This window comes from Gymnogyps californianus, chromosome 5, assembly GCF_018139145.2.
Source record: "Gymnogyps californianus isolate 813 chromosome 5, ASM1813914v2, whole genome shotgun sequence".
NCBI classification, from domain to species: Eukaryota; Metazoa; Chordata; class Aves; order Accipitriformes; family Cathartidae; genus Gymnogyps; species Gymnogyps californianus.
Window position 1 is genome coordinate 57,661,485 of NC_059475.1, and position 25,981 is coordinate 57,687,465.

The window sequence follows — 25,981 nt, forward strand, 5'->3', positions numbered from 1 at the left end:
GAGTAGCTCTGTGCAGAGCTCAGGGTTTTTTTTCACTTACATTGCTTCTGGTACCCAGCAGCCAGCCTGAGCACCACCACGCTGTGTTGCAGTCTGTGGTATAGACATTATCTTCAGGCCAAAATCATTTGAACTTACCATGTTCTTTCCAAGGTGTCCGATAGACAAATCCTCCCACAAGCATCTGGGAAAAAACTTTAGAGCTTACTGCCAAAGCAATGGAGAGAGAGTGAAATAGGTAGGGTGTTGCAGCGGGGATGCTCACTCAAATGCTGGCAAAACCCTTCTGGGTGCTGAGCCCTGGACGGAGCATGCCGTGAGGACATCCCCCATGTGGGGGGAGCTTGGGTGCTGCCCAGCTTCTCTGTGTCAGGTTGCAGGGTATGAATAGCACGAGGCACATGTTATCACGTTACTAAGCACAGCGGCCTGTAATTAAATAACACTGAAGCCATGACTCAAGTTCAGAAAGCTCAGTGGTGGCACTGTGGGCAAAGATGAGCCCGGGGAACCCAACTTCACGTGCTGCCATGGTGTCTCTCCTGCCTTCATCTCCCCTACCAGCCTCTCCCCCACCTCTCACCAGTTGTACCTTCATGTTGGGCCTCAGCATGGCCAAGGGAGAACAGCAGCTCATGTACCACTGCCCCACAGCCCAAACCCAGCAAAACACTCCCAGGAATGCACCGAGCAGAGACTGCCTCTTCTTTAACCTGTTAGCATCGATATGGTTGGGGGGGGGGCAGTCCCTAGTACAAATCTGTCCTGCTGTGCATGACCTCAGCCCAGCACTGTTTGGTTATGATCGACACAGAAATTCCAAAGTGCAGAGGAGAAAACCAGTCACAACATATCAATATCCAAGCCTGCTTTTCCTCTTGGAAAGATGCCAATAAACCTCTTTAAAAGGTCAGCGTGGCATGTGAGATGCATTGGCCCCCTTAGATACTTTCAGACATAAACACACATTTTTCTATATTAAAAAAGAGATGTAAGCATTGTTTGATAACTAATAACTGCATTCCAAATGTAAGTTTTAAGAATTCATATTTTTTCCTCTGTAAACAAACAAGACTTCAAACCCATTTGACGTGTGTCCATACCTTGCTGCCTTGTACGTGACTTTCCCAAGGTTTTCATGTCTAGACTTTACCCTGGGGCATGGGTGCAGCTATAGAGCTGCCTTGAGCAATGTTTTAATGTAGTCAGAAAAGCAGCTATGATGGAAACGGCAATCATTCCTTAACAATGATGTGGTAAACAGGGATGCTATTTTTAAGGAAAAAAAAGTCTCTAGTGTTCAGCCAGTTGTAAGCACTGACATCAAGTAGCTTGTTCCTCAGGGGCATTGGCTGTTGGCCATGACTAAACCCTTGGACTGTTTTCATTATTATTAACCATCTTGCCAATTACTTGCCCACTCCATGCTGGAAAATTTTATTGACTGAGAAGGATCAGGACCTCAGTATATATGAGCTGGATGACAACCGACTCAGGGTGAAAATCACGGCAAAGGTCTGTATTTGGCAGTGTTGGGTAAGTAACATCTAAGCCCACTGTAGATTTTGTTTTGCAAAGGTACGGTTGACTCCTGTATCCAGTGTAGTTTAATCTGTGGCAACAGGTCTGGTTTTAGGTCAGCTCATTTATTATGAGCAGTTACTTTTTCTGAGACGTTTCCTTTCCACATCTGCCAGGCATGGACAGGAGACAACAGTACGGCAGTGCATGTCAAGCTTGAGCGAGGTGGCTCTGATGGCCTTGAAAGGTGCCAAGGTCCAGTGCTGCCCATGAGGGACCTTATTTCCACACGCCCCTGCAGAATGAAAAGCCTTTATCCTGATCAAGTCAGAACGTCATGCCCCAAAGCCAGAAAAGGTTGGAGCACATTTGGTTGTCAGTACCCCCAAATTGAGGATTTTTTTTGCCTGGTAAATGAAGGGGCACCAGAAACATTTCCTGGCACCAGGAGGCAATAAGCTGTGCTGTTAAATCTTCAGAGCAGCCCTGTCGTGGTTTGACCTCAGCTAGCAACTAAGCACCACGCAGCCGCTCCCCCCTGCCCCCTTCCAGTGGGATGGGGAGGAGGATCAGGAAAAAACTTAAAACGTGTGGATTGAGATAAGAACAGTTTAATAACTAAAGTAAAATAAAATATAATACTAACTAATAATAATAATATAATTGTAATGAAAAGGAATATAACAAAAAAAAAAGAGAAATAAAACCCAAGAAAAGACAAGTGATGCACAATGCAATTGCTCACCACCCGCTGACCGATGCCTGAGCAGCGATCTGCCCCTCCCGGCCAACTCCCCCCAGTTTATATACTGGGCATGATGTTCTATGGTATGGAATATCCCTTTGGCTAGTTCAGGTCAGCTGCCCTGGCTGTGCTCCCTCCCAGCTTCTTGCACACCTGCTTGCTGGCAGAGCATGGGAAACTGAAAAGTCCTTAGCTTAGGATAAGCGCTACTTAGCAACAACTAAAACATCAGCGTGTTATCAACATTATTCTCACACTAAATCCAAAACACAGCACTGTACCAGCTACTAAGAAGAAAATTAACTCTGTCCCAGTCAAAACCAGGACAAGCCCTCAGCACGCCTGTGGCCCAGGCTAACCCACGCCCTCCCAGATCACCCTGGGCTAGGTTGGCAGTCAGTATCAGTTGGCCTGATAACCCAGGAATGACTCTGTTTAATTTGCTAGTGTAGATGAAGCCTTTGTGAAATCTAAACCCAGGTGGCTGGTTTTTCTAAAGGATGGAACTTCCCATTGCAAGACCATGTAGGCCTTTTGATGATTTGTTTTCTGGATGATATAGAAACAAAAATGTCTTTGGAGCTGATCAAAAGTATAAGGAGACAAAATGATGGCTTTATTTTATTTTTTTGCACCTGCTTTTGAACACAGTGAGTATAGCACTAGTATTTGGACTGCTCAGGGTTTTTTTCCCCTTTACTTTTACCGTGTATGCTGTATCGTGGTTTTAGGGAGATGCCAGATGAGTTGCAGATTGCGAGGTATTTCACTCCTATGCATGTAGCAATTCTTTAAACCAAGATTTTAGACCATTTGTGCTGTGCCCACCTTTCCAGTATGACACTTACAGACACCTTAGAGAGAAAAGGAGCTTCTGGAGGAAGCAGCAGGGGCTGTTTTGGGAGCCGTGGTCCCAGAGGCTCGTGCCATGCACAGGGGAAAGTCCTGAAATGCAAAGGTCTTTCAGAGCGTCTGCAGTTCTGCATAGGCAGGTTGACACAATCTTGCATCACCCGAGGTTTTGTTTTGGAAGAGCAGTGGGAAAGGAAATTATCCTTCAAACTTTATCACGGAAGAAAGATCTCCCTTCAGTTTTTCATCTGCCTCTTCCTGCATACCATAGCTTGTGACATGACACGGCATGCTGTCATGCAGTCTCATCTCACACAGTCCTGTTGGCTGGAGATGTCCTCCAGCCTGGCCCAGCCACAGCCCTCGCATCCCAGCAGCTGCTGCTGGGTCAGCGGTGAAGATGCTCTGGTCTTCCCCATCAGGTTTTGTGACTTGGGACTCTGTGCTGGGGGAGATGATTTTCCCAGCATCAGACAGAAGGTCACATTTTTTGTTATTAACTTGATGCCACTTTTCAATTTCCTGTTCCTTGACAATTAGGTTAAAATAATGGGTCATTTTCTGTTTCCAAAAACATTATAACTGCCCTCGCTAGCTTTGGCTTGGCTGGATTTAATTATTATTTACACTGATAGAAATAACAGCAGAATTGGCCTACTGCTTTACATTTTATATCCATATATATACGTATACATATGCTGAGGAAAGTTATGTACTGACTTTTGAACAGAAGTAACATTTTTCTTTTAATTTTATTAATAACTGGATTTAAAATAGGGTCATATATTGAATTGTGCTGGTAACACAATTTAAGTCCATATTTTGTAGTATTAGTTATAATACTGCAATTTGTTTTATAAAAGAAAAATAACCAAATGTTTACATTAAAGTATGCATTTTATTTTTTTCCCTTGAGCTGGTGTATGAATGAATTTAACCGTAAGCACACAGCAGCAAATATATCCCCATACCTTGCAAATGACTAGTAACAGAGAAGCAATCACTGACTGTTTAAGGGGAGGGATGTTAAGGTAAATGTCTCTCCTATATTTGGTAAAAAATTCTGTATGGTCTTACTTTAAATAAGTTCATCTGCCTCACTACTTTTCACATTGGCTGTCATAATAATAGTAAAAAAACAGGGAGATCGGGTATTATTACCTGGCTGTCAGAAGAACAAGGTGGATTTTGGAGGTGTACTTCAATGAGTATTTTAAAATCTGATTATATTCCTCTGCCGGTGTTGCTCTGAGCCAGATAACAGTCTGCTGGCATCACAGCGTTTGTATCCTGGGTTCAAATATATGCAAAACATGAATTTGTCTGAACTCTCAGGCTACGGTGGATTCAATGGTAAGCTGAACTGCAGTCATGCAGCAAGAAAGCTTGAGAATATACATTTTCTGTCCTGAACTTTCCAATCCTTGGAGCAGAGAACTTTATCTTTTGCACTATTAAAAGTAAATTATTATTTGCCACAATATAGCGACTACAGGAGATGATCAACCGGAGGAAGGTGAAGGCACACTGCATACAGACACAATGAACGTGTGGGACACAGTCCTTCCTGTGGGATTGCCCACGCGTGGCAGAGCTGCCAGACCCAGGCAGAGGGACCAAAATCCCTAAACAGCAGTCGGTCCTTGGATTCCACCTGGACAGTGCTTCTGCCTAGGAAAGGAGGAGATGGCTAGTAAAACCAGTCCTGAAGTTTGCATTTCTGCTGGAGATGGATGAAGTGCAGTGCTCATGCTAGCCCCAGATCCCCACTAGTTCCATATGGACCTTTAGGTAGGGGGTGAGGTTTTAGGCTGTAAATTCTCCAGGAGAGGTACTAATTTAATCACCATCTGCACTTAACCAGTAGCACACAACAGATGGAGACATTTAACAATAAAATTAAAAGCTCTTTATTTAGAAATGTATTTTATTGGTAAATTCAGACTGCCCCAGGACACCCAGCCCTCCGGCTAACTGTATGCTGCAGAAGGCACTTCCCAGCACAAAGGATGCCTGTGCTGTGCCTTCTCCTTGCTGTCCTCACTTACAGCCTATACGATGCTGGACCTTGAGAGAGAGCAGTAAATGTTTTCAAACCTAAACAGCTATGAAAAGACAAGCAAAAGAGAGCAGGAGTTTGGACTAACCCTATGTCCCATAAATTTTTCAAATTCACCTTGTAACTTCACACCAGTTAATGGTTCCCAGCTCTCTGCTCTTCTGTTCCGTTCCCAAGTCTCTCTTGCTCTTCGTGTTTATGGGAATGTGCAAGTTGGCAAAATGTCCACGCGATGGCAGTTCAGTCCCCAGCAGAAAGGTGACAGACGGGGAAGTTCAGCTGCCCAAGCCTGCACTCCTTCCTTCTTAGTGCAGTGTGTGGTCCCAGGCAGATAATAAACCTAAACAGTGCCGTCCCTTGGTATCATGCCCTTCACTCAAGGGTACAGAAACACGTTAGAATACAAACAAAAGTTGTTATTAAAGCTTGTTAGAATACAAACAAAAGTTTTATTAAAGCTTATCTTTAAAGCCTGAAATATAAGGCAATTTCTGCAGTCTACCCAGGCTGAATACTTAGGGAAGGGGAGTTATCAGCTGATAATTACATCTGCCTGAGAAGATTTATTCTGAGAGCTTGCCTGTTCTAGGCAGGGATCAGAACTATATCACATGGCCTCTCTATCCCATCAAAATGTATAAAATGCCAAATATTTTATCACCTCACTGTGAGCTGCTCACAAACAAGGTACAAGCAGGAATTTTCCACAGGAATTATTCTGAGAGTGATTTCAAATGGAAAAACACCTTGCAGATAGTTATGATCTATTCTTGAAGTATGCTGAAAAAAACATTGATGAAGCTCTGAAAATCAGTGTTTCATCAGGAAGTTCACTGAGTGGCTTTAAAGATGTCGTTTCATTAGCTAGCTTTAGTTTTTAAGCACTTTCTGTGGGTGATGCTATTCTTGTGATTAGCTATATCTTTTCTAGTGATGGGTATTTGTATAATGAGATCATGATATATATTGCCTGACCAAATGGGAAGGAATGTTAGCTTTTTTCCTGAAAACAAGAGGTTATAAAACCCTAGCCTTAACAGGCAAAAAACAAATCTAGTTTCAATTAAGATAAATATAAACAGTAGTTAGATAATATTGTTGGTCTTTGAGAATATAATGACAACGTAATTTCCAGATTAAAAAAAAAATCTGTGTGAAAGCATGTGTACCCAAAACAGAAGGGAAAATCATCCCAGGGTTGTTGCAATTATTTCAAACCAAAGAAGGAACTACCGGTTCAAGAAAAATCAATGTTAAGATTAAATGTAACAGAAATCCAAACAATATTTTAAAATATACAACCAGCTTTGCTCTATTCTATACTGACAAATGGTTTCCAACATTTTGTACCATTGGACCGTTATCAAGACTCAGTGTTTCTCTGAGGTTTATGTGGCATTACCACCAAACTCTTGTGCTATGCAATGTGAAGCCAGAAAAGCGATGCTGGCCACCAAGCGTGCCCAGCAGAGCAGCCCTGCCCACCCGCAGGCTGGAAGTCCACGCATGAAGTGATCAGGTGTATTTGTTCTCACGGGGCGCATCAGGTGTCCTTCCTCGCCTCTGCCGAGCACAGTGGCCACCCAAAAGTAAAAGCCCAGGAGCTCCTAACAGGCTTTCACAGCTTTCACAGTTTGATGACAAGTCTCTGGTCCTTCTGCCTCCCCAGGGACACGCTGGGCTGATGGCACCCAACTCCTGCCCTGCCCAAGCCGAGAAACCCACACGTGGGCAGACTTTGGCCATGCCTGCCAGGAGAGGTGCCGGTTCCCAGGGACTTCAAAAGAAAATCCCTGTCATCCTCTAACATCTGCAAATCTTTCTTTAGCCTAGCTCACACTATAAAGCCAGAGCAACTTCTTTCATAGGCCTGGTTTTTGAGCATTTTGTGATCTGTGTTTCCATGGCAAGTTTAGTTGAAGTTGGCCAGTAGATGTTAGCCACTAAGTTGCTAGTGAGGGATATGTGGACACGCATCCACACAGGAAAGCAGCATAAAAAAGACACAGAATCACGGTTGCCTCAGGTGCCCCTTAAATTCCCCTTCACCCCAACTCCCTGCTGCCTCTCTGTCATTAACAGCCCATTCAAAATTATTTACAGTTTGAAACAAAAATGTAATAGAGATAAAAATCTCTCACCTCATCTCAACCAGCATGTGCTGTTGTTGCTTTGATAGCCTTTCTCTGCTCTCTCTGATCTGCTAGTCTCAAACGCAAGCAGAAATTACACAAGAGAACCAAGGAAAACCTGCAGATTTTGGCCTTTTAGCACAGTCATTGCTTCCGTTTGGAAACCGAAGTGAGCTGACTGACTCTTAGAGATGCCTGGCAGATGATTGCTGCATCAGATGGACAAAAACAGGGGGTGCCATGAGGTACATCCTCTCTCTCCTGCTGTGGAGAGGCACAGCCATATGGGAGCTTCCATAGGAGGGGAGCAGGGGAAAGGCACCCCATTGGAAATGGCAGGGATGAAAACTCCTGCAGCAGCCTCATACGGTGCTGCAAAACAAGTCAGAGACCCACAGGCAGCAAAATAGACATGATAAAAATCCAGGTAGTTTAGTATCCTGTCTCTAGCCAGTTGAGTAAAGCTTGTATGGAGAACAAGCGGGTGAATGGAGTTGTCTTGTGAAAGCCTGACAGGCAGGTGGTGTGCTGCTTTCTTTAAAGGGCAGCAGCGTGTTCTTCTTCTCCTTCCCTTGCAGCAGTCAGAGCCGTGGGGACAGTGGAGAGGAGTGTCTGCCGCCCTGCATGCAAAGTGGGCAACCTTCAAAGAGATGGAGTGGGCACAGTATCCAGCAGGCAAGGGCTGCAGCGTGGGGAAGGGGCCCCCATCACTTTCCCTGGCTCCTTGTGAGCCGATTTATTCATTTAGCCTCCACAAGAGCCTGTTGCAATTAGTTCCTCCATTTAACAATTTGTTGTGAAAAATCTCTTCCTCTTCTAGACCTGCTGCCAGATCACTTCAGCGAGTGCCTCCTTGTTCTTGAATTATACAAAGTAATGATTAGTTTGTCAGTATTTGTCTCCAAACCACTGATGGTTTTCCAGACCCCTGTCATAACCTCCCTCAGTCATGCTTTTTCCAGTTTGGAGGCCTAATCTCTTCTGTCTCTATTTCTACACCTCTGCTGAGCTGGGAGGAAGAGCATGTGCAGTATTCGTACACCGTGGGTGTGCTCTAGATTTATAGAGTCCTCTATATACTAACACAGTCAGGCATCTTGTTTTGCTTACTCTCCCATTTCTAATCACTGTCTATGCTTTGCTTGCTTCTTTGGTCTGTACTGAGCATTAAGCTGATGTTTCCTGTACAGGTGCCACCACTGAATATATATAACTGGGTTGGATGAATATACATAGTTTATCTTTCCCCACGCATTACTTTTCATTGACGAGAAATGAATTTCCACCATTTTATGGCTTGGTCCCTTGTGTCCTGCGATCCTTCTGCAATTCGTGGCAGTCAGCTTTAGATCGCCTATTTTGAATAAAACTGTATCATCTCTCATTCCCATGTCTGGATGATGAGTGAATACATTGTATAACACGGCCCCCAAAGAAGACTGCTCTGAAAATCTTCATCTATTGATTCCTACAGGCATCAACAGTATATTCCCTTTGCATCTTGTATTTTAAACAGCTAAAAGTCAACACAGACCCTCCGCCTTCCTTGTCTTGTGACAGCTTAGTTTATCTAAGAGCCTTCAGTGACGAGCCTTATTTAAAAACCTTCTGCAAGCAAACATATGAAGGTGCAGCACCCTTCCTGACCTCCTCACGCACTTGTGCAAAGCACCACCTCCACCCAGGAAAGCATATATGCATGCATGCATACATACATACATAAACCCACCCACCCACCCACTCCTGCGAGGCAGTTACCCCGTGTGGGTGTATTCGGACCTGCAGCGGGGCACTCAGCTCACCTCAGCCCCCCCACCCGCCTACTACCGCTGCCGCCGGGCTCTTTAAGCGGGGCCGGCCCCGCCCGCGGCCCTCCCCACAGCCGGGGACTTTCCTGGCCCGGCCCGGCCGCGCAGGACGCCCGCTGCCCGGGGAGCGGGCCGCTGGCAGCCGGCCGCCCGCGGGCGATGGAGTCGCTGGGGGCCGCGGGGGGGTTCCTGCTGGCCCTCGTCCTGGCCCTCTTCCTCCTGGCCTTCGGCCTGTACTGCTGCTACGTGAAGCATATCCACGCCAAGTACGACCACATCCCCGGCGCCCCGCGGGAGAGGTAAGGGGCAGGCAAGGCAGGGTCGGGGTAAGGAGACGGGGACCTGGGGTGGGTTTTTCGGGCGTCTGCAGAGCGGTTCCCACCGTTGGCGTTAGCCCCGACGCCCGTTCCCGTGGCTGGGCAGAGCGGTGGACCTTGCCCTCCGGCTGCTCTCGCTGCCGGGCTGGAGCCATGAGAAAATGTCAGAGCAGAAAATAAACGCTCCGGCCTGTAGCTCTGCAGGGCGACCTGCTGGGATGGGCCAGGACCTTGCTGATGTGGGCAAGGGCAACGGCGAGGAGGTCACGCTGGCTTGGAAGAGCGCACATATGTGCCTGCTTCCCGGGAAAGGCTGGCACCATCGGGCATCGCCAGGGGTCCTGCCACCCCGCTCTGCGGCACTGCCTGGCTGGCTTGGGCTGGCAGGGTGGGCTGTGCTAACCTACGTCTCCATGGCTGGTCACTGCAGGTGGCCACAGCAGCATGAAACGAGTGGTTTAGAGCTGCCCATCTGAGCTGTGCATTCGCTTATGATGCCAAAGAGGGACCCGACAGGCAGCACCAGCCATGCAGGAGGGGCTCTCTGCACTGGACCAGCACAGCCTGCCATCCCACACAGCTCCAAGAGGCACATTGACACTAACTCCACCAGGCACCTTCCCTGCTCTCTCTCATGAGCTAGGTGTTTGGTTTCTGCCAAAAAAAAAAAAGTCGTAAGTGATAAAGGGCAGTGAGAAAGCTGCCAGCAAGGCAGTGGCAGCGCTGTCGCAAGGAGGCACGGTTCTTGCAGGAGTGTGTGGGCTTCCCACTCAACCTCACCTTTGGGTGCACATGCCCTCCGTAACATGGCATGGGAAGAGATACCACACCAGCACTCTCTTGCATGAACAGTCCTCCAGGGACACCAAGCTCGGCTGCCTAACTCCAAGTTTCAGCCTACTTGTATAATCAGGGTCAGATACTAAGAATAGAGAGAGGATGGATCTTGTCATAGCTGAACCTGCTTGTCCTTAGGTTCACTTAGTGGTGTGCAGTAACACCCTAGAGTAATGGCAGCTTGAGGAACCCTGTGGCTGCTTTTCTGTCCCTTCTTCAGGGCTTCAGGCTTGATGTTGGTAATCAGCATAGGATCCGTCCCAGGAAGGTTTCTAGTGCTGGTATGTCTAGGTAGAAGCTTGTATGTCATGCGAGCCCACAGTACTTGATAGCTTTTCAAAAGTATGAATTGTCAGGGACAGTCCAAAACCCCCATTTCAGTACCTGTTGCACAAACACTTCCACTCCTAAATGTTCAAGGTAAGGAAAATCAAATACCTCCAGCTCTGAAAAGTCATTTATTTAAAAAAAAAAAAAAAAAGAAAAGGTAAAGCTGGATGCTGTGTGTGGTGGTGGTCTCCCCAGTACAAGAAAGACATTGACAAACTGGGGTGAGTCCAGTGGAGGGCCGCCAGGATGCCCGGGAGGTGAAGAGCTGGGCTTGCTTTGGGTGGAGGAGTGGCTGCTGAAGGGCGGAGGGAATCCACTGGCTGTTTTCAGCTACCTAATGGCTGGCTATGACAAGATGGAGCCAGACTCTCCTTGGAGTTGCAAAATGAAGGACAAAGTGCGATGGGCACAAGTTGTCTCAAGGGAAATCCCAGTTAGGTGTAATGCAAAACACCTTCCCCCTGAGGGTGCTCAAACGCTGGCACAGGTGACTGGGTGAAGCCCTGAGCCATGTACCATAGCTCTGACATTGACTGGCCTGGAGCAGCGGACTGGACTGGTGGCCTCCAGAGGTCCTTGCCAACCCAAATTACTCTGAAACGGGATTCATCCAAATCTAAATACTTCTCAGCTGAGACTATATCTGGTAAACTGGAGAAGAGCAGCACCAGAAGCAAACACTGACTTGTGTCCAGCTTGCTGCCTACCAGGACCAGCCCCCAGGTTGTGGTCAGCAGATCTGCTCCACAGCCAGCCAGTCCACAGCCTGTATCCTTTCAAGGTCTTATTCTGTCCCAGATGCATGACTTTCCCTTTGCCCTTGGCTCTTTCCCTTTGATAAAAGCTTAAAAAAGCCTGATTTTAGGATGAAGCTGTCCTGGTTTTGGCTAGGACAGAGTTAATTTTCTTCCTAGTAGCTGGTATAGTGCTATGTTTTGGATTTAGTAGGAAAATAATGTTGACAACACACTGATGTTTTTAGTTGTTGCTAAGTAGTGTTTACACTAAGTCAAGGATTTTTCAGCTTCTCTTGCCCAGCCAGCAAGAAGGCTGGAGGGGCACAAGAAGTTGGGAGGGAACACAGGCAGGGCAGCTGACCCAAACTGGCCAAAGGCATATTCCATACCATATGACATCATGCCCAGTATATAAACTGGGGGGAGTTGGCCGGGAGGGGCGGATCACTGCTTGGGAACTAACTGGGCATTGGTTGGTGAGTGATGAGCAATTGCACTGTGCATCACTTGTCACTAATTCTTTTACTATTATTATTGTCACTTTATTATTATCATTACTTTCTTCCTTTCTATCCTATTAAACTGTCTTTATCTCAACCCACAAGTTTTACTTTTTTTTTAATTCTCTCCTCCATGCCACTGGGCGGGGAAGAGTGAGCGAGCGAGCAGCTGCGTGGTGCTTAGTTGCCAGCTGGGGTTAAACCACGACAGAAGGACAACAGGATCTTATCAAAACCTCAGACTTTGTCTAAGGTCTTATGGCTGCATGATGACAAGATTACGTTAGCGCCCTTGACTTCCTGGGCTGATTTATTTTATCAGAACTAATACAGCACATCTCTAAAGGAGACTTGTGCAGGACAGGCTGGAAGAGTGAGTCCTAGTGGCTTTGTGTCATTTTTACCACGTGAATGGCTCACCTGTGAAGAGAGGAGGTCATCTCTTCAAAGGTTTGCTTCATATTAAAGATCTAATAGCAAGAAATGCACAAAAGGGATTTCTTTGCAAATAAATGTTCTCAGATGATAGTGTCACATAATTATATATCCCAAACCAGGCCCTTGCTTAGTTTTTTTCGTGGCATGCAGTAAGTAATTGGGGCTTCTCCTTAGCAGATGAACGATTTAGGCCTGTTGTGACACCTGACTTAACTGGGTAGTGATGGGACAGGGGATGAAAAATATCTTTGATGATTCATGTGTCACACAAGAGGAGCCATGAGTGGGACCTTGCGTCATGCACTGCAAATAGAATGGTTTCTGGAGCTTTAGCTAAGAAAGGACTCATCTGTCGTATTTGGGGCTTTCACATCTTTTTGGAGTCCAGTTACATTAGAGGAGTCAAACAAATGAAGGATTAAAAGTTTCTGTAGATGTTGGGTAACTTTGTTGAGTGCTTGTTATTTTAAGTGCCTCCCGGTTCCAACAGAAATAAAATAAGAGCCTGTTTTTCCCCTATAGCGTGTTTATACTGAAAAGGATGATAGCATGGCTGTCTGTCTCTCAAATGGAAAACAGATCTCGAGCGCAGCTTGCTTCATTTAGAGAGGAGCTTGGCCAAATCTTCCTTCAGATGTATGCAAAACCAGTGGGAATTCACCACTCGCATCCAAAGGAAGGAATTGAACTCTAACTTTTTAATACAGCTATTGTGTTTGACAAGTTAACCTTTTTTATTCATTTCTGCAATTTCCATATTAACCAGTGATTATCCTTCTAAGTTGTCCTCTTTTTTTCAGCATTTGAGGTGACATGGCTTTAGACGGGAGACCATTCCTGATTTTACTCAATTTAACTCCATTGACAGAACCGAAGTTATGTTTATCAGAGCTGAGCATGTATTAAAGAATACTTAATGCAAATGTCTCTTGCACATACAGAAACGTAATAGTTGCAGTTGAGATTCAGTCAGCTAGGCAAAGAGCAAAGCAGTTTGCTGGGAGCTGCCACCCAGACCCAAACATCTCCTGTAATACGGCAGCAAAAAAAGATCTTGTCCTGCGTCTCTGCACTGGTCTTCCTGGCTGCAGATGTGCACCAGCCTGACCCTGGTTCCCGGCTTACCCATGTGAGGGCTGGGCGTTGGCACAGCGAGGTGTTATTTTTATCTTTCCTTACGGAGGAAAATGTGAGCAACACTCGTATTGCATCACTGAGCAGCAAGGATTGCAATCCGTACAAAACCCTGTGCTGGCATCCTTGTGATGCTCTTAACCTTCATTTTCTGCAGCTTTTTATTTGGCCATCTGCCGATCTTGTGGAGAATGCTGAGGAAACAGGAATTTATGCACGATCTCTTCTTGCAGTGGTAAGTTGAGACACATTAACAACATTGAATGGGGTAGCCCTGTACCACAAATTGGGAAATCAAGGCACAGAGGCCCTGAATTACATATTTAGCATCATTCAGAAGGTCAGTAGAGGAGCTAGAGAGAGAGCATTGATCTTTCTTTTAATGGCTTTATTCGCTGAAGACTGCAGTAGTGCCCAGTATGTGCTGCTTTGATCTGTTGAGGTTATTAGGTCTGAACTGTTATATGTTGGTGGTTGGTACCATAATTCTCTTTTTTTTTTTTTCCCTTCTCTTCTTGTAGGGCAGAGAAATATGGACCTATTGTACGGCTTAATGCCTTTCACAGAGTCTCAGTAATGATTCTGAGTCCTGAAGGAGTGAAGGTACTGCAAAATAAAGCTGAATCGACAGTGAGGATCGGCCCATCCCTCCAGAAAGAGAGCGGGCAGCACGGTGCAGCCAGTCTGTGCCTGCAGGGAGGGCGGCTCTGGCCGGGTTAGGAGGGTGACGTGCTCTGCTCTCCGGGCTGTCCTGATTTATTTTCTTCCTTGATCAATTGATTCACTTGTGACCTTTATTTAAACAGCAGATAGAGCAAGCATCCACCATTTCTGAAAAGCAGACTCTCTGCAAGAGCTTAATATCTCAAATGAGCGAGGTACAAGGGACTGAATTTCTTCCTCTAAATCTTTGCAGTAACCACAGAGTGAGATTTTGGGTCATTGGGCAAAAAGTGCTAGAGGCACGCAAAACAAGCTAGCAGCACAGGAACTAGGGAATCAGGGCACACCAAATAATTCATCTACTCTTCAGACTATTGCTACAGGAGGAAGAGAGTGAACGTGTGAGTGGCTTTTAATGTTTTGTCTGGGAAACGGACTGCACTCAGTATTCACTGACCTGAGATTTGATTTTAGGAGTTCTTGATGTCACCACAGTATCCAAAGGATCGGCTGGTATATGGTCGTATCTTCAACATATTTGGTGAGAGGTAGGCGAAACCCATCTGAAGCCATTGTGATGTGAAAATAAGTGAAATGTTAATAATGTCACAGGCATGACGCTTGTTTTAACTCAGACCATTTACTGTAGTGTGGGGATTAATGACTAATTCCAGAGATACGTAAGCAGCAAGCACCTACTAAATTTTGTGTCAAGTCAAATGTCTTCCCAGTCAGGGAGGCAGTTATGTTGGATTTTTTTTTTTTACCTTGATCATATGGTTTGGGTTTTTTTTCCCCCTGTGGGTGTTCACTTAGTCTCAGAATAATTTGCTCAAGACCATCATCAAACTTCTCACTTAGATTTTAGAGCACTGAATTATTCTTTCATGCATGGGAGTTTCCAGCTCTGAAGTTCAATAACAAAAAAAGGGATTTTTCTCTGTTAGTCTGAAGCTTTTAAAAATATAATAATCCAGTTTTTATATTAATTATTTGCATAACAGCTGTAATGAACCAGCAACTTATTGGACTCAGCAGTCCACACCTACCAGGCAAAACATATCTGCAGTTCAGTCGTTGTCCACAGCGATGCAGCGACTGTGTACTCAAAGCAGCACGGTGCTCCCTACACGTGGGAAAAATACAAGAAAATAGATGTGGAAGAGTTATCTTTGTGACTACATGGGGTTCAGCTCACTCCCTTGCTGAAAACTGTTTCTTTCCTTGTTTTCCCAAATGCTAGGTTTCTAGGGAATGGCTTGGTAACTGTTTGCAACCATGAGCATTGGCACAAGCAGCGGAAGATAATGGATCCAGCTTTCAGCCGAACGTAAGGCAAATATCTCTGCAATGATCTAGCTGTTATTTCTACTGTATTTTCATGATTCTCCCTGTCATTGATCCATTATATGATATTTAGAAAGAGAAAAAACCCATTTAATGCCAAAATCACATTTTACTTAGTCCGATGCACCATTTCTATGACAAGTATAATTTGACCAGGCTTCCCATGGGGCAGTGACATCCATATGAGCTCAGTGACAGCAGAAAGGTCCCAGGTTTGCGTATCCAGGAGTGTGATGATGCCTGCTTTATCCTGTCGGAAAACAGACCTCAGAGATTTGACGTGGGCAAGCCTCGTCATTCACCTGAGTGATTCCCTATGGGAGATACGGTGTGATTGATAAGCAGAGGGTTGGTCTGGTTTGCTTGTGTGTGCCTTGATGCATTGTGTTTAGGCTCTGAAGATAAAGTCCATTTGCTTCAGCATGCACAGGCCAAAGGCCTTTGCCATGATAGCCATTGTTTACATGGCAGGACGGAGTGGGACTGCTATAAGAAGAATTTAGCTCATTTTGTCTGTTTGCTTTTTAAATTATTAAGGCAAATTTATTATTTAAAAAAAAAAAATCTTTACAATTTTCTATGGAAAATAATGAAGGTAATTTTGCCTGAGCAAAGATGTCCTCTCCAGAGCCCCCATCACTCATTTTTATTGATTGTTCAGCTACCTGATTGGTCTGATGGGAACTTTCAATGAAAAAGCAGAGGAGCTGATGGAGAAGCTAGAGGAAAAGGCAGATGGAAAAAAAGAGTTTAGCATGCTGACGATGATGAACCGGGTGACTATGGATATCATTGCAAAGGTACCAGTTGTCTGCTTTCTTGTTTCCTCTGCGACTGGCAGGAAGGAATGGAAGTAACGGGTGCCGGCAGCAGGATGGGATCAGGAGCTGGAGCCAGGGAACAAGACCTGTTACCCAGCAGTGCCAGAAGAAGGGTTCAGCCTTCAGCCAGAAGAGCTGAAGGACTAATTGTGCCACTTCCATTCGGGCTGAGCCATAGGAAGGGGCAGTTAGGGAAGGGTCTGCACAGCCTAGATGTGGCCTGCAGGATGGGAACCCTTTGCAAAAGCTCTTACAGCCTCATACCTCCCACGCCTCCATGCCAAAAGGGGCACACCAGTGCTCGTTCATGTGTGGATGTTGTATTATTACCATTATATGTCAGCATGACGTCTGCCTTACACTGGCTTTCCCCTTCTCTGTGCAAAACAGTTTGGGATGAATGGAGAGTAATAGTAAATTATTAGTCCCCCAAATAAGGAGGAAGCATAATGTAGATATTACCCTTTCTCGCAGCCTCATGCAAGGCAGGCTCTAGCCTGAGGTATTTGTAGGGGAAAAGGCAGCAGTGTGAGGCTGTCCTGCTCTTTCACCCCAGCCCCAGGGAGCCAGAAGGATGCAGTGAGTTGGCTTTTTCTCTCCCGCTTCTCAGGTAGCCTTTGGCTTGGAATTAAACGCACTGAGCGATGACCAGACACCGTTCCCACATGCTGTGACTGTGGTTTTGGAGGGAATGACCAAGACGCGCATCCCTCTCATGCAGGTCTGTATGCTCTTCACTTCTGTCCTCTCTCCTTGTGTCCAGCTGGAGCCTCTGCTCCTGCATGAGTTAGTGGGCTGGAGCCATGCGAGGTCCGTATACGATGGGGCAACAGTCATCAGTAGCTCTTTCCCTCCAACGTGCATCAACATAAAATTCATTAGTGCTTTAAAACACTTGCAAAATTAACGTTAACATTTAATGCTACCTTTCTGTCTTTCTGCCTTCTCTTCCCCTGCATGTGTCGTCTTCTCATATAGTTTTACACTTTCACACGCATCACTGCAAAAATTGAGTTTTTTGCCATTTTTCCAAGAAGGATGGCAGCCTTCACTCAAGGTGGAAGAAATTCGAACATTCTTACTGTAAAATAAATTATATTTTCGACCCAAATTCATATACTAGGAAATTATGGATGTAATACAAAATATTTAAGTTAAAAATCATTCCACAGTTTCTCCTGAAAGCTGTAGTTCAGGCTTTTAGAGTTCCTGTTTTCCTTTTGGGCTCAGAGCTGAGATTCTGTGTTGCATGCTGCAGTTTCTTTCCATGGAGAGGTGAGGAATTTTGCTCACGGTGCCCAAAACATCAGCTTTGACAAGGCAGGACATCAGCATGCACAGATTGAAATATTTCTCATTTCAGCCCAAACCCTTCACCTTGGGGATGTTCACTTTGTTCTGTGGAGAGCAGATGTTTTTGTGACAAATGTCATTTAGCAGAAAACAAGGTGCTTGCTTGAAAAATAACACTGGCAATATTTTTTACCAGCAAAAGGAATAAAATGACTGAAGAAATTCTGTATTCAGTACATGCCAGGGAAACAGAAGCTGGTAAAGGAGGTCAAGGAGAGTGTGAGGCTGCTGCGGCGTGTGGGGAAAGAGTGCATTGACCAGAGGAGAGAGGCCATCCAGAATGGGAAGGAAGCCACGCTGGATATTCTTACGCAGATACTGAAAGGAGATGGTAGGGAACATGTTGCTGTTTGAGTGAATTTCTCTGTGGCATGTTTTGCCATGAGATTCAGGGAGGATTATTTTGGGGATCTGAACTTTGATCCTCCTTTAATGTCTTTTTCACACTGAAGGTAGTGAGAGTTGCTTTGAAAATTCCCTGTTTCTTTGTGTTGGATCAAATATTGGTCACAAGTCACCGCTGAGTTGCCTGCTCAGCATCCCCTCCCGATGCCACCTCAGACAAAATGTGCAAAACAGGGCAGAGCATTCTGGCTGTCCAGCTGGGGCACGGGCATGTTTTCTAATCTTGTTTGCTCTTCTCTCTTGACAGCTCTGGAGGAAACTAGAGATGATGAAAACATTCTGGATAACTTTATCACTTTCTTTGTTGCGGGTTGGTAGCTATTTTAATGTTTGGATATGTCATGTGGGAAGCTGTACTCTTTCTTGGGCCATCTACACGGTCATGATTAACGTCCTTGCTCACTCTGTGTGATGCTGCTGTAACCAGGAGTCACTTGGTTGGAAGACAGCAGTATTACACTGGTGTAGAACCAGCTGGGTGAGGTCTGAAGAGAATTCTTAGTTTTCTCATGGACAAATGATATGTCATCCTCCTTCAGTCATATCACCACAGCAAATAATGTCAGGCCAGTGGTTTCCAACCTGCGGTGAAGAGGGCAGCACTGCCTGCGGGGTGCAAGGCTATTTCTCACGAAGTTCTGGCCCTTCCTCCCAGATCCTGCTAAACCCCACTGAAAGCATCTGTAACGTATTCCACATGTCTTCACGTTACCTCACCCACACGAGCAAATGCCATTCTTGCCTTAAGAGCATTAGTCAACGCTTGGTAGGAGAGGGCACTGTAAAGCCTATCAGAAAAAGCAGGGGCCGAGATGATACGTGAGGCAAACAATGTAGAAAGATTGATCTTGCAAGTCAGTAGGATTTAGGTTCCTAAGAAGGTGAGGTCAAAACACTGTTCTTTCGTAAGAAAGATATTATTGCAACAAATACGTCTTTGAGGAAGTCTGTTTTCTGTAATGCTTTAAAATAATACATATGCCTAGCCATGAAAAAATGAAAACTATCCACATAAAGCAGACATTTCAAAGACAGACGGCTAGAAGCTCTGTTTTCCCTCAAAACCAGTAAATCCTTGCTTCTTGGCAGAACTGTGTGTCCCATAATATGACAAGGCAAATATTGAACCTCACTGGCCCTTCTGTTAGGGAGCTCATAACCCATAGATGCCGTATGCAGCCACTGCAGCTTTGAGTTGAGCAAGACAGCTCGTATCTTTACCAGCTATGTCTTGTTCTTGTCATTCTTGAAAGATCCTTATGTAGAATTTACATTCCTTTTAGTGTTTCCTTTAATTTCTAGCATACTTGAAATAAAGCATTCGGGGCCTGACGTTTAAAGTTTCCTGTTCACAATCACACTAGTAGACCATCTTTGTATCATGTTATTATTTCATACTAACCTTTAAACCAATTTTTTGTGTTGTTAGGTCATGAAACCACTGCCAATCAGTTGTCATTTACAGTAATGGCACTGGCTCAGCATCCTGAAATACTGGAAAGGTACGTGTGCTCCAGTTTGCAAGCCCAGCTTGCTGTTAATTTCAAGGTGACCTTAATTATAAGGATTATTAAAAAGCTAGGATCAATTCCCAATAAATTCTAGCCTCCCTTCCAAAATAAACAGTTTCATAGTGCCAATATATTTAAAATTCTAAAAAAGCTTAAGATGAATTACTTCAATTCCATCCAAGTGATTTTTTTCAAAGCCTTTATACAAAGCTGGTCCTGAGTTCTGCCTGATTTGGCTGCACTGTATGCACGTTGCTCCATCCTGATAAGAGGCACGAGTTCAGGCAGGCTGGCTGGGAGTCAGTAGGCATTTTGCCTGAGGATGGGAGTCAAACTCCAGCTCAGTGTCTGGAAAGTAAAAAATGTAATTTGTCAACTTGCCTAGCAAGAAATGGGTGTCTGCAGCTAACATTTTTTTAATTTAACTGCAGGCTTCAGGCCGAAGTGGATGAAGTTCTTGGTGCCAAGAGAGACATTGACTATGAGGATCTTGGCAAACTCACCTACTTATCGCAGGTACTGTAGGAGTGAGGTAAAATACCAGTCAGAGCTGTTTAGTAGCACCTCTGCCATGTCATGGAGGAGCCCCACACTTTTAAAATTTTAAGAACAATGCCAATATTTGATCCTGACGACGTTTGTCCCCAGAGAGTCAGCAAGCAGGTACTGTGAGCCATTTGCAGCAGCCCAGCCTTGTTGGGAAGGATGCTCCTCAAATTCCTTTCCAAAATCCCACATGATTCCTTCACTGCTTTCCTTAATTATTACCAAGCTGGGAGCTAGAGTGGAGTTGCTTAATCCCTAGCTGTTTAAGCTGAAACCATAGCTGTATTTTAAGACGGGTTTGCAACTTCGAGCCCAACCTGTGTGTGAATCCCACATACTTCCCAAACTCACAGCTCTATTTTTGTTTGATTATTGTTAAAGCATTTCCAGCTATGATCTCACCATGTGCCATAAACTCAGCAGGATTTGAGGGCATCCAAAAATAATGGCTAGTTTTTGTAATTTCAATTTTTTATTATTCAGTCTTGAAACCCTCTTCAGTCACTCAGGGCGGGGGAAGAGTTTGGTCCTAAAAGGGTCTTGTGTATAGAAATGCCAGTTGGTAATGAACTGCAAAGCCAGGGCTTGGCTACTCGCCAGTGTTTGTGTTGCCTATCCTTTTTTACAAGATGGGGACACCAGCAGCCCTCAGGAGAGGCTGAATCACAGTCCTGGCAGCTATTCTCCTGCTTAAATTTCCCTATGATTTTATAGTCTGCCATGATCGCTTTTCTCTTAAACTGCCCTGCCGAGGTGGGTGATGGTATTTTAGCATTTGCCATATCCCATCCCACAAATCGCTGTGCTTTGACAGCAGATAGATTTCAAAGGTGTATTTCTCATAAGGAAAAGGCACCTCTGCGTGATTACAGAAATCAGCAAGCTTCCTTAGGCTTCTCCAAACACCATCACAATTGTACCACTCCAATTAGGACGAGGTATCTAAACCTTTCAATTTTAAGACAGATCACATGAAAGCCTCTCAAAGCAGACCGTTTATTTAACAGAACAAGCCTGGATCTGTACAACCAAAATCACAGTCACCCTTGGTCAGAGCCAGTCCATCACTGGAGTATCAGAGACCATGGGACTCCTCTTCTGTCGCTCAGGCAATTCTGAATCCTTTTGTCCACGCTTCTTTTTCATTAAGCCACTCATGCATACACACCGTTAATTGCATTTGCAGTGCAATGCTAATGTGCACTGTTAATTAGGTTTCACTTTGATGAAATAAGCCATTCTTACACCTCACTGCCACCAAAAGAAATGGTCTCATTACCTTTTTTCTCGTTGTTCCCTATTCATTTTCCTTTGCCAGGTTGTTTTTTGTCATTTTGGTGCTCTGACCTGGCTCAGCTCCCTGAGCAGCAGAAGCAGGACAAAGGCAGGAGTGGGAGCACAGTGCTGAGAGTGGGAAGGAGGTGGGAGCAACCATCCATCCTTGTGGCAGCCGGCACCAAGAACAGCTCATCGCGGGCATGAGACTTCACTCTTAGATACTCCCTTTGAATTTGCTTCCCAGTACTTTTTCACTTAGTTGTTGACCTGACTTGAGGTGTTAGATCTGTTCAATGCAGGGGTTCTCTTGTGGTTTTTGCTTCTTTTTCTCTGTATTTTACCAGTCATAAGAAAGAACCAGGCCTGAAGGAGCTGACTTAGCCATATATTTAGCCCACAGGAGTCCAAGGCAGATAACACCAGCATCTGTTCCACAAGTCAAAAGCTCCCATTTAGCCAAAGCGAAAGGCCATAGGGAGGTAGTTAATTTTATTTCTGCTTCCTACACTATTAACTAACTGACCTTTTGTGCTTTTTGCTGATGCAGGTTTTGAAGGAATCGCTGCGGCTGTACCCGCCCCTCCCGGGGACGGTACGCTGGATGGAGAAGGAGCACGTCATCAATGGCATCAGAATTCCTGCAAACACAACACTCGTTGTGAGTCCCATCTACCATCAGCAGCAGTTGATCCAAATGTAATGGATCTGTGTATCAGAGGGCCAAAATCCTCCCTGGGCATGTTTCTACTGGCCTCTCTGAAATTTTGGCCAAAACTGGGGTATGAATTGGGACTCTGGATAGTTTTTGCCTGGGGATTGGAAGGCAGTTATGATTTTGTACCTGTGACAACGAAGAGGCATTTTCAGTGTGCTGCCTCTGACTAACGCAAATAAATTCTTTCTTGACAGTTCAGCACTTATATAATGGGAAGGATGGAAAGGTATTTCAAGGATCCACTAACTTTCAATCCAGACCGATTTAACAAAGATGCACCTAAGTGAGTTTCTTTTTACTCCCAGGTTATTAAATAAGTAATAAGGAACCATTACAGGAAGAGGTTTCAAGGGGAAAAAAAGTAGAATAAAACTATTTTTCCATTCCAGTATGAGTAACGCTAAATCCTTATCCAAATGCAAAGAGAGCGCAATAACGTGCAGCTTTTGTTCAGAAGTTCTTTAGAACACATGATACCTTACAAAAAAGACCAATACTAATGTTATTTAATGTTTATATTGAGGTCAAAGCTTTGGGCCAAAACCAGGTTGAATATTTGCCTTAGTGCAATACAAACATTTAATGCGTGGCAGCCCTGGCCCCAGGATGCTTGAAGGGTCTCCACGTTAGAGAGGGGACAAGGGGCTGAGGGACAGAAGATTTTGTTCAGCCACGTCGGCAGGCAGCCCAAGTCTAATCAGTAGGCAGGAGTGCAATAGGAGGGACAAGTGACCTAAACAGTTGGTGCTGATCCCTGCATCTACTTCATGAGTCAGGGGTTTTATTTCAGCCTAGAGTTAGTCTGGTCTCCTGAATCAAATGCCCCCTCACTCACATGGTTCAGAGCTGTCCAAAGGAGCAATAATTGGGTGGATCGTTATGTCCTCGTGACGGGCTGGAGAACATTTAGAGTATGCTTGACATTCAGCTTTGAAATAAGGTTTGCACGCATCAAAACAGCTCTGTGAGCTGAGCCATATAGTAAGCGGAGATGACGAGGAAACTTGCTGCAGAGCTGTATTGCTGCTCTGGAGCAAAAAAATGTTAATTTGGAGATTCTCTTAACAAGTCAGCTAGGTGAGGTGGCATTTAGACCATTTCCTTGCTGCTGTGATGAAATATTTGCTTGTTTCTTCACAACCACACTGTCAGAGTGACAGTTTTGAGCATTTTTCTTTGCAGGCCGTATTACTGCTATTTTCCATTCTCTCTGGGACCCCGATCCTGCATCGGGCAGGTGTTTGCACAGGTAAGCAGAGGCCTGGAATGACGCTTCATTAGCGAGCACTGGGCCAGCTCAGGGTGTGCTGGCAGTGGCTGGTGGTGGAGGACCAAAGGCCACGCTGATGGTGCACTGACCCTCTTCCCTCTAGAGGGAAGATCCCCACCATGCCCACGACAGGGCATGTCTCAAACACTATCACGTGAGCAGACATACATGTATCGAACTGGTCGCATGTCACCTGTGCGCGTATGCAGCCAAGGTGTCTGCAGGGGAGGGGGCAGCAGGCTGCTCTGCCTCTGAACTGTCCTGGGTCACCCTGCTTGAATCCAAACCCCTTGATGGGAATCGCAGTCAACATCCCTGTGACAGCCAAGGTCAGACGCACGGGGGTGTGCAGGGGCTCTTAGGGACCATCCCGTGACTGCAGCTGGCAGAGTCAAGGCAGGGAAAACATTAGCTGGCAGAAGGGCACAAGCCAGGACTGGCACTGAGAAGGTGAGGGGCGGGCTGCATGGATGGGAGGAACAATTTAATGAAGTATATGAGCATGGCAGAGAGCATTTCAGAAGGACAGTAGGAGGCCAGCTCTTTGGGTCTGTGCTGTGAGTTCATCTAAGCACCAGTGCTCAAAATCTTCAGGTTAAAGTGCTTAGTTTTATACTCTGATTTCCAAAATGGGGTTAATGCATAAACACAAGAACCGATCGTAGTGCCTGTCCGTTGTCTTCAAATCCAGGAAGCCCCAGGCGACTCTTCTTTCTGCCCAAACTTAGCCAGCTGCGTTAACAGAGTAACATTTAACTTTTAAATCTCTATATTGACAAAGCAGCATGACATAATGCACTGACTTTAAGTAGCTGCAGTCCAGGCTGTATTTGCTGTTACTGATGATGAGTTTGCTTTTTTTCTTAACAGATGGAGGCGAAAGTCGTGATGGCAAAACTGCTGCAGAGGTTTGAATTCCAGCTGGTACCAGGGCAGAGTTTTAAACTCTTGGATGCTGGAACCTTTAGGCCACTAGATGGAGTAAGGTGTAAATTAAAGCCAAGGAGCTCTGCAAGAGGCTGCCAGGCGTGACTACTCAGGAAAGGAGCATGACATGGTAGTGGTAGCGTTTCTTCTGATTTTGAAGATCTTCACGCTAATGAAAAGTTAGATTTTGCAGGCCCCTTTAGAGGATTACAAGACTGAAATTTTTCCTAGCCTTCCTCATCGTTTACTGAAGAAAACCTTAGGAGAGTCACTCTAGATATGTTTGAGCATCTTTGATCTGGAAGCGTACCTGCAAAGCCTGTTGTTTTCCTGGGGGACTGTTTGGTTCTGACCAGACTTGGAAAAGAACGTCCTTTCACTGGAATATCCCTGGAGCTCCACACAAACCTAAACTCAAATCCCAGCTGATAGTTTCCACTAACTTGACTTAGAAGAAAACACGGTCTAAGTAAGCCCTTGTTTGGGGAATTTCGTAGTAGAGCTCAAGATTTGGGCTGAACTTGGGAAAAGAAGTTTAGAGCTATTTGCTTTGTCAAAGCAATTTTCCCATCCTTCCTCTAAATGAGAAGAATGATTGATAGGAGCAACCTGAAACAAAAATCAGAGACTGTGGCCACTACTTTTCCCTGTTGCTTCTGCCTCATTTTTCTTCAGTCTCTCCTACTTTTCTTCCAGTATTTTTCAGAGTGTATATTCCCAATCCATGCTGTAGAAAAGAGCTCTCCTGCTTCCTCCTACCACTCCTCACAGCCTGTGCTCATTCTCCTGAGATGCTGTTCTTTTGGGGGGGGTCTTGCTGGGTTCCTTTTCCCCATCTGGCTCATCACAAAGCTACAGGAACACTTGGACCAGATGGTCTAGTAGGTACAGCAGGGTTGGAAGTAAGTGCCTGGAACCACATGCTGCTTAAAATGGTATTGCCGCTGAACAAAGGCCTGTGCAACTTGAGCCAGAAGCAGGAGAAGGTCCTGCACCCCCTTTTTCTGCAGCTGTGCCAAAATTGCTTGCTGCATGCAGGCTTGCTGCCTGGCTCTGCTAGGGAAAAAATGATCATGTGAAAATGCCACCTTCTACAAATATGTGGATACTTAATATGAGTTTGGGCCCTGAAATAGCAGGAATTCAAGACATTTGCTGCTGCTACTGTTATTTCTTACATTTTGAATTAAAATGGCAAGAACCTGGTCTATACACTGTCAAATTCCAGTGGTGGTTTCCACACTAGGAGCGTAACGTCCCAGAGCTTTCCCTGGTTCTGCTACTGTTGTGCACCATCTCACTCAGTGCAGCAGTGGGATAACAGGCCAATGAGGTTGATGTGGTTTTTGATAACATAAGCAACGTTATACAGTGTATTACTATGACTTATACCCAGAGGTACCAATACTTGTATTGCTAGGGAAGGTTTAGTCCATCTATTGGTAGACCAGCTCTTCAATCCCTTGTCCTGGAGATCTGCTTATATCCTCGCAGACATTAATAAAATCTGATTGGGAAACTGAGGACTCTCGAGCTGGTCGTGTGTTCCTGGGAGCTGATGCGGTTAGGAGCAGGATGCTCGATGCCAGTTGGGCTAGATGTGCTGGTGGCGTAACAAAAGACTGAAGCCTGAGAATATGTCAAAGGGAGGCAAGTGTCTCAGCAGTGCAGGGAGTGGTGGGGGAAGCTGTGAACAGCACACAGACAGCTTGACAGACATGCTGGCAAACTGCTC

General features: G+C 45.3%; 1 protein-coding gene across 1 annotated transcript; it reads left to right on the forward strand.

Moving 5' to 3' along the window:
• Positions 1–9,276: 9,276 nt before the first annotated feature.
• On the forward strand, positions 9,277–25,792 carry LOC127017243 (cholesterol 24-hydroxylase). The gene is made up of 15 exons (XM_050898221.1): positions 9,277–9,416; positions 13,568–13,645; positions 13,932–14,013; positions 14,548–14,621; positions 15,317–15,403; positions 16,082–16,220; positions 16,852–16,962; positions 17,769–17,925; positions 18,247–18,309; positions 19,429–19,501; positions 19,942–20,026; positions 21,882–21,992; positions 22,244–22,332; positions 23,232–23,298; positions 24,190–25,792. The coding sequence occupies exons 1-15, from the start codon at positions 9,277–9,279 to the stop codon at positions 24,349–24,351; spliced, it is 1,518 nt and encodes a 505-aa protein (XP_050754178.1). The 3' UTR covers positions 24,352–25,792.
• Positions 25,793–25,981: the final 189 nt, after the last annotated feature.

Coding starts and splice junctions, on each gene's coding strand:
- LOC127017243 (XM_050898221.1), top strand. CDS start 9,277: ATGGAGTCGCTGGGGGCCGCGGGGGGGTTCCTGCTGGCCCTCGTCCTG. Junction 14,014..14,547: donor TGAGTCCTGAAGGAGTGAAG/GTACTGCAAAAT, acceptor ATTTGATTTTAG/GAGTTCTTGATGTCACCACA. Junction 18,310..19,428: donor TATCACTTTCTTTGTTGCGG/GTTGGTAGCTAT, acceptor TTGTGTTGTTAG/GTCATGAAACCACTGCCAAT.